This window comes from Priapulus caudatus, unplaced genomic scaffold (assembly GCF_000485595.1).
Source record: "Priapulus caudatus unplaced genomic scaffold, Priapulus_caudatus-5.0.1 Scaffold543, whole genome shotgun sequence".
Classification (NCBI taxonomy): Eukaryota; Metazoa; Priapulida; class Priapulimorpha; order Priapulimorphida; family Priapulidae; genus Priapulus; species Priapulus caudatus.
Genome location: NW_014577604.1, coordinates 42,984 through 52,007, shown reverse-complemented (window position 1 = coordinate 52,007; position 9,024 = coordinate 42,984). Strand labels below are relative to the sequence as shown.

The following is a 9,024-nucleotide window of genomic DNA, read 5'->3' as shown; positions in this document are numbered from 1 at the left end:
GCGTCTTGCCGCCGTCTAACACACAAACGTCTGCTATCCCGTCCTCGTACAGTCGCCCGCCCGTCCGTCAAGCACACACTAACGGTCTGCTCTTATCTCGTCGTCCTCGTCGTTAAACACACTACGTCGTCTATCTGCCGCTGCCGTCCGTTCTAAATACACTAAACGTCCTTCTATCGTCCGTCGTGGTATAATCGGCACTTGCCGCCTTCTAACGACACTAACGGTCTTATATCTGTCCCGTCGCGTCCGTCAACACATCTAACGGTCTGTCATCCGTGTCCGTCGTCTATAATCGTGCGTCGCCGTCTGCCAAGGAAATGAACGATCCGGCTGACGCCCTGGAGCGCTTACGAAAGAAGGGTAAAAGTGAACGGAGCATACACAGCTGCTGCGTCCGCTGCCCTGCTCGGCGTCAGACTGAATCGCGACGACATCCGAAGCTATACGCGCGCCGTCTCCGAAGCATCTTCCTAACGATCATATAGAAGGACCAGACGCGCCGCTCTGAAAGCCGCAGCAGTGTAAGCTGGGAGGAGGAGGAGGAGAGGGAGGAAGGGAGGACGGGAGGAGGGAGACATTTCGCACATTTTCATTCACCTGCGATTGTATCACAACAAACTTATGACACAAAAATTTTAAGAAAAAGTTGAGATGGTGTTTTATCGCAGTAGCTAAGAGAACGCGGTAGACGCAGCAAGAGATATGTTGTGACCGTAAAGCCTGCCTGAAAGATGAGCATGGTAAGGAGCAGAGGGACATCACAGTAGACGTATGTGAAAGGGTGATCGTGCAGTGGACCGTCTCTGTGTGAACGCAGCAATCCAGCGATTTTCTGATCAGCCATCTCTCTATCTCAGTGCCAGTGGAGCTATTATAAGTAGCATGTACATTAAACCGTAGATCTCGAAAAAAGGGGAGGACGAGGATTAGCGCGAGAAATATAACAATAATTACTATATATATAAATTAATATATATATATTTCTAAATTAATAACAATATTAAGGCGGGGTAATCTCTGACTGCTGTAATTGTTGCTTCAGTGCTGATGCGTTACGACTCCTGTTTGCTCAAACTGAGCAGGAATGAGGAAGTCTCATGACCGCAGAATCTCGCTAGCCGTCCATATAATACCGTATTGCCATACATTGTCTGTGCATATATACTGTATGGCCAATTAGATTCAGTAGCTAGTATACTTGTGTTTATGAAGTAGGAGCACAATTCACGGTCTTCAGCACAAACGAATATACACATGCGTTTCGCAAATACCATTTTAGCTCACCTTACATCGTTCAAGATGAGCTATTGCCATGGTCGTGGTCCGTCCGTCCGTCCGCGGGCGGACCGTCCTCGAGTCGACCTCCGTCCGTCACCGTGCCGTTCGTGGTACAACATGTCATACGTCACCACCGGATTAACTCAGCAACCATTTACCACCACCATGCTTGTTGAAATTGGTATAGTTGTTACTGGCTATGCTCCCATAATTGAATGTCCCAATTTGGAGCACGCCGAAGTCGACGACTTCGAGCCACCGCATATCTTTGCAAAAATCGGAATTGCATTCACAGTTCAGTTTAATAGATTTGCTCCATTTTTGTATGTGAATGAATTAAATCTAGGGTTTGATATAAAAAAAAAAAGCAAATTCTAGGTTTGCAAAATATAGCATATATATAGACACATACCCATCTGTGTGTCACCGTCGTTCGTTACCAGATCATTGACAAACTTAATGCAAAACTGGTATTTTCACCTCACCCCGCCCGACAAAACGTCTATATTCACAGTAAAGCGTTTTTACAAAAACATGTCGGAGACAGCAGCAATAAAACTATTATTTCGACGCCATACGCTAAAAACACAAAAGGCCGGTAACCCTAACCCCAACCCTAACTCTAACCCTAACTCTATCCCTAACCCTAACCAGTAACCCTAACCCTAACCATATCAGATAGTTACCAGGGTACGTTCCGGTATACCAGACCGTACCCAGGGTACGTTCCGGCAGTACCCTGGGGGACATAGACCCTATGCGCGGCAGCAGCGGTGCATCTGTTGTTATTTCGCATTGTTGCACAATGACCGTGCAACGGCCCGCTCGTCTCCAACTCGCATTGCATCACGGTCTAGACTGCCACCTATCCGCTTGCCCCCTTTGTTGCGCCCCGTCGTTTGACGTGACGGCGGCAGTCTGCACCGATCACTCGCCGCACGCGACCCACTTTTACCGAGAATTGGCCGTAACTTCGTGGTTGATCGGTGGAGCAGTAAAGACTTAGTTTTGGCGTTAGTTCGTGTAAGTTCGCGTTAGTTTTGGCATCTGCGCGTGAAGTGACACACGCCGACATAGACTGACCCCGTATCAAGCTAGAGTTGACTTAGACCGGCGCCGACGCTCGCGTATCTCGTCTGGTGAAGCCATGCCAAGGGAGAGGTTCGCGGAGGAGGCTGCGTCGCCGTGGTCGTCGCTGCTAGGCGACAGCGGCTCCTGTGATCTCGAGTTTTCCGGCGGCGCGGCGCAGTCGAGTAGTTCCGACGAGGAACACCAGGTGGCGCGTGGTAGGTGGCGTACGAACATGTATACATCCCTGTGTGCTGGAAGAGTTACCATGTCACTCTTGGTTGGCGTACTACTATTATTACAGAATACTTACAACCGCGAAATTCACAATATTTCGCTGTTCGTCCAGGGGTCCCGCAGAAATAATTAACTCTCCTTTCATTCGTTTTGACCGTGTGTTTTTTAAAAGCATTTGCGAGTGGTGACCGTGAATGTTATGTTATTTTATTCATTTCGTTTCACGTTAAATTGTATTATTAAACCTGTGTGTGTATGTATGACTGTATACCGTGTCATGCACACTTCGTACGAGCATGCGGCGGATGGACATGTTTGCGCGGCATACGCAGCCTTGAAATTCTGGGTTTGGTTACTGCACGTTGTCATTCTTTTGAGGTATTACAGTAGCTTGTTGCTACTGCCTGGGGTTGTGTAGCAGCCTGTCCTTGGTCTCGTGTGCAGGGTCGTTCGCTTTTTAACGCTATTTCTTTAATGGTGGGGAACGAAGGCGAGAACCCATGGTAGTAAACAATAATAATAATAATAATAATATAATAGCATAACGAGGAATATAATTTTCTACTAGTGTTTGTCCTGAGATTATCTCGTGTTCAACTTACAAGAAATTATATTCTCATATGAGTGCAGCGAGTGCACGAGACGTATCTATCACGTTCTATCGCGAGTCTGAAATACCCCTTGAAAATTTACCAAAAATCTTTTTAGAACCGATTTCTCGCACTTCAATCTCGAAATATAACGGTCGCATTAGATTCCTCACCTACAGCTTGAGCTCGCACGCCACTGCACAGTGCAGGGTTGTGGGGCGCGGGCCGTGAGCGAGGTATATGATGAGGTATATGATTTGTCTTACGCAATGCCGTTGGAAAGGGAGGCGATAAGGAAAGGCGATATCGTACTAACGCGGTTTTAATATGTTGAGCCGGACCGTGAGTGGTCGAATCGTACGTGCGAAATCTCGCTCGCCGTTCGTGTTTCGCCGTGTCTCTCGTGCTTGGTACGTAGGAAGAGCGAGTACACACGTGTCTACATCTGGCGACGTTTGTTTTTTTGGCGGCAGGACCGGGAGTGGCGCCACCTGGTGATGCGGGTGAGATCGACGACATCTCCGCGCAGGAGGAGTTTGAGAACAAGATGCGCGAACAGATCGACGGGCTGGCAGAGAAGAGGTGAGAGTCGGTGAGGCGTGCGAGAGAAAGTGTATGGAATCGGTGCAGTGGTGTATTATAACCGCTACGTACGCCTTCTGCCGTGTGTAATTTGAGAGGTTAAAAGCTCTGCCTCTCTATCTCTCAGCGTAATCTAGGTTACTAGTTTTCCCTCTAGTCTCAGTGCTCGCTCTGATTTCAAGATGATGTATAATGGAGAAAGTGTTTCGTTCACATACCGGTTCTCTACCTGACCTGCCAATTATCCAAAGATCTAGTTCATATGCATACAGTCGTATAACCACAGTCACAATGCTACATGTAGAGTAGAGCGTAAATTGTCTTACAAATACTGGCAATTTCTGCCTTCCCCACTCAAGAAAAACATTTATTATAACAATAATCGTGATTATAATAATTTAACGATAAATACGATCGTGACAAAATCGACTACGGCGAGAATAACAATCATAATATTCATAATAATAAGCTATATTTTCTCCGAAACAGTTTGAGTGCAGTTAAGTTTCGGAAGGAATCCATCTCGAATGATTCGCGATGGTGAAGAGTTGTTGTTCACGCGATCGTTTCTTCGTTCGTACAGCGCGAAGGCACGTCAGGCCGCCCTCACTGGCATCCGCTCCGGCCTGTCCAAGAAGATCGCTGTTGACTTCGTCGGTGACAGGTGAGAGCATGCGTTTCCTCCGCAATGAAACTGAAAGAGCGGCGATCGCTCGGACCGGATCCGTTCCAGTGTTCGCGGTGGAAATATCGTAATATAGTTAGCGATGGAAATGTTTTCGGCAGAGGTTCCAGTTTCGTACGAGCCGGTAACGTGACGTGACGTGTCAGTTGAGCGCGCGCGGAGGGTTGGGGGGGGGGTGTCTCTGTCGCAACGTTACGTAATGTAGAGAGATGGCCGCGTTCGATAAACTGTCCGCCTGCGTGAATCTGGCTCGTCGCCAGAAACGCGAAAATCCGGTTTACGGTAACCGGGGGAAACCCACACTCGCGCAGATGACGCGCCCGGCCCACTGTGATCTTTCTTGCGTGCATTCTCTTAACTCTCTAAAGCCACGAATTACACTTTTAAACATCATTACACTTTATATTATACTGTTCGGTCATCAATCGTTAATAATATCAATTAAATTTGATCATCTAGAGTTAAATTATTGTCACATATTAAATTGATTATCAGTGCAATTACAGCATGCATTAATTAGTTTCGAAGTTGGAATTGCGATTTGCGCGAATTCGCGGAATCCCGTCGTGATATCTAACGCGCGCCAGTCTAAGATCGAGTCGTCAGTCTTACATCAACGACGTAAAATCTTTGTCAGTCTAACGTGTTAATCGTGCATCGTTAGTGTGTTAGAACGGACGGCAGGTCTGTCTATCTGTCCGTCTGCCGTCCGTTCTAACACACTAACGGTCTGTCTATCCGTCCGTCGTGTTATAATCGTGCGTCTGCCGTCTGCAGGAAGATGACGATCGCTGACGCCCTGGAGCGGTGTCTGAAGAAGGGTAAAGGTGAGGAGCAGACACAGGCTGCTGCCGTCGCCTGCCTGCTCTGCGTTCAGCTGGGCATCGTCGACGACATCGAGAGCTTATACGCGCCGCTCCGAAGCATCTTCCTAACGATCATGAAGGACCAGACGGCCGCTCTGAAAGCTCGCAGCAGTGTAAGCTGGGGGAGGAGGGAGGGAGGGAGGAGGGAGGGAGGGAGGGAGGGAGGGAGGGAGAGCTTTTCGCAGCATTTTCATTTCACCTGCGATTTGTTATCACAACAACTTTTATCAACACAAAATTTGGAGGAAAAAGGTGGATGGATGGGTGTGTGTTATCGCAGAGCTAAGAGAAGCAGGTAGAGCAGAGAGAGATGTGTGACCGTAAAGCCTCCTTGAGATGAGCATGTAAGGGAGCAGAGGGACATCACAGTAGACGTGTGTGAAGGGGAGGTGCATGGACCGTCTCTGTGTGACGCAAATCCACGCATTTTTGATCAGCCTCTCTCTATCTCAGTGCCAGTGAGCTATAAAGTTAGCAATGTACATTATTGTAGATCTCGGAAAAAGGGGAGGATGAGGAGTTAGCGGCGAGAAATATAACAATATTTACTATATATTATAAATTAATATATATATATTTCATAATTTAATAACAATATTTAAGTGCGGGGTTAATCTCTGACTGCTGTATATTGTTGCTTTCAGTGTGCTGATGCGTTAGGACTCTGTTGCTTCATAGCTGGAGGGGAGAATGAGGTAAGTCTCTGACTCCAGAATCTCGGCTAGTCTGTCTCTATATAATACCGTTTGCATACGAGTTGTCTGTGCATATATACTGTATGCATTAGATTCAGTATGCTAGTATACTTGTTTTTTTTATGATGTAGGAGCACATTCACGCGTGCTTGCACAACGAATATAACAGTGCGTTTCGCAATACATTTTTAGCTCACCTTGACATCGTCAAGATGAGCTATTGCCATGGGTCGTTGTCCGTCGTCCGTCCGTCCGTCCGTCCGTCCGTCCGTCCGTTCGTCCGTCAACATTTGTCTACGGTCAACGATAACTCAGGAACCGTTTGACCACCCACATGTTTGAAATTGGGTATAGTTGTTACTGCTATGCTCCCATATTGAATGTCCTATTTTGGAGCACGCCAGTCGACGTACTTTCGAGCCACGGCAATCTTTTGGCAAAAATGGGAATTGCCATTAGTCAGTTCAGGTTTAATGGATTTTGCTCATTTTTGGTATGTGAATGAATAATGGCTAGGGGTTTTGATATTAAAAAAAGAAAGCAAATTAGTTAGGTTTTGGCAATTATATAGCATATTATATAGACACAACAGTCTGTGGTGTCACTCGTCTGGTTCGTTTTACAAGATTTCATTGACAATATCTTTAATGCAAAATTGGTATTTTCTCTCCACCCTGCCGATAAAACGTCTATATTACAGTAACGTTTTACAAAACATGTCGGAACGCAGCATAATCTATTTATTTCGAACGCCATCGCTAAGAAACACAAAAGCGGGTATAGCGCTATCTATCGTCACAAATTGTGATTCATTTTGGTTTATAAATTATTATTGCGATATACAGATGGCAACCGTGTGCTACAGCCTAGAAAAACTCATACGAAGTAAACACTTCCATGCAACCAATTAACCTTTGACAAAAGTTGTGTTATGGGCAGGGAAACACCATTGTCACGTGGTATATAGCAGCTACGTGGAATAAGCGTATCCTCTCAATCTTACACGTTACACATCGGGAGCTCCGCGTTTAGGCAGTGCCTAAATCTGAATATTATAAAAACGTTAAATGGCGATCATTTAGGTGTAACGCCATCACTCGCACACATCTCAGACTTTCACATCTCAAACATTTATTTTCACACACAAAATTACACATATAATTATCAAGAGTATATAATGGGAGTTCTCCCATATATACTCTTTGTTTCTATAATGTACAGCGATGGTTGCTCAATTAAAACGGACTTCTTCTCACTCACTTATTTGTGTCCTTTTTTGTGGTGAGCTACAGTTGCATTGACACTTTTATTTAATTATGTGAATGTTATCATCAGGGGTTGATAATACATCAGAACATGTGACAAGGGAGACGGGTGTCGTGTTGTCATTGCCGTATTTTGTTTTTCATTCTCTATATGTTTTTGAACGTCTTTTCCCCGTTTCAGAACCTTGTCTCGATCATGGATGGTTTGCTTAACGTCTTCAAGGCGTCGTTTTTCAAGGGCGACGGCTCTCGTCCTAACCTGCCACCAGATGTCACCCTGCTGCACGCCAGCGCTCTATCGGCGTGGGCGCTGCTGCTGACGATAGCGCCCCCATCCTGGACCAGCACCGAAATCAACAAGTGAGCAAAATCTTTTGTGAATGACCGCGAGCCGTAGACGTGGCGATAGCAGGCGTCTGTGGATGCTTGTACCTTTGCCTGCTTGGAGCCTTGTAGCCTTGTACGTGCGGGTGGGTGAACAGATGTGTGTGTGTGTGTGCGTGTGCGTGTGCGTGTGCGTGTGCGTGTGCGTGTGCGTGTGCGTGTGCGTCTGACAGAAGCTAGGAAGGGGGAAAGGACAGAGAGGGGTAGTGGTGGGGTGAGGTAATAGTGAGGGGTAGCAAGCATGTACTCACGATTATGCAGGTGTGGTTCATAGCCTGTGCCTCACGCACCTGACGCGCCTGGGGCGGACGGGGGTCGTAGAAAGGCTAGGGAAGGGGGAAAGGACAGAGAGGGGTAGTGGTGGGGTAGGTAATAGTGCAGGGTAGCAACGGCATGTACTCACAATCAGGTGTTGGTTCATGCCTGTGCCTAGCACCTGACAGAAGCTAGGAAGGGGGAAAAAGGACAGAGAGGGGTAGTGGTGGGGTGAGGTAATAGTGAGGGGTACAAGCAATGTACTCACGAATCGCAGGTGTTGGTTCATGCCGTGCCCTTAGCAGGCTGAATCAGAAGCTAGGAAGGGGAAAAGACAGAGAGGGGTAGTGGTGGGTGAGCGTAATAGTGAGCTCGTTACAAGCAATGTACTCACGATCAGGTGTTGGTTCATGCCTGTGCCTAAGCCACCTGAAACAGAAAGGCTAGAAAGGGGAAAGGACAAGAGAGGGTAGTGGTGGGGTGAAGGTAATAGGAGGGGTCCAGCAGTACTCACAATCAGAGTGTTGGTTTCATTGGCCTTGGCCTAGCACCTGACAGAGCTAGAAAAGGGGGAAAGGACAGAGAGGGGTAGTGGTGGGGTGGAGGTAAATACAGTGAGGGGTTTACAAGGATGTACTCACGATCAGGGTTGGTTCGTGGCCTGGCTAGCACCTGACAGAAAGGCGTCGTAGCGTCCGCTTCGTAACCAGCAGTCGAGCTCGCAGGACCTCCGTGCCGAATTCACGTTGTAAACTGAGAGTCTCTCCTCAACGACGCAAAGGTCATAGACATGGGTGCTTTCCTAATCGCCTTCTCCCCCAAGAAAAGCTCTCTCCCTTGCGTCGGTCCTTCGCCGGCCCTTCTTCCTGAGGAATCCCCTTTCTTTCCTTGTCTTTGTCTTTCGCGATTTCCTCTCCCCAGAGAAGTCTCCATCTACCATGCTGCAGCCTTCCCAGACCACCTCTCCTGAGGAGAATGCCGCCTGAAGCTCTTGTCTCGGTCTCCCTTCCAAGTTCGCCTCATGAGAATGTCGTGTCTTCCCATCACAGTGGCAACGCCCCCCCCTCCTCTCCCAGAGAAATCCGACTCTCTGTTGTAGCCGTAACAACCCTGATC

General features: G+C 47.5%; 1 protein-coding gene across 2 annotated transcripts in view; it reads left to right on the top strand.

Moving 5' to 3' along the window:
- LOC106811481 (interferon-related developmental regulator 2-like) overlaps positions 1–9,024 on the top strand; it is a 26,856-nt gene that overhangs the window by 5,301 nt on the left and 12,531 nt on the right. Inside the window, exons 2-6 of one of the 2 annotated variants that reach the window (XM_014815120.1) lie at positions 3,650–3,758; positions 4,342–4,422; positions 5,221–5,422; positions 5,954–6,004; positions 7,451–7,629. In XM_014815120.1, coding sequence (XP_014670606.1) covers positions 3,650–3,758; positions 4,342–4,422; positions 5,221–5,422; positions 5,954–6,004; positions 7,451–7,629 — 622 coding nt within the window. Of the gene's footprint in view, positions 1–3,646; positions 3,759–4,341; positions 4,423–5,220; positions 5,423–5,953; positions 6,005–7,450; positions 7,630–9,024 lie in introns of both variants that reach the window. The other variant, XM_014815119.1, reaches the window with a different exon arrangement.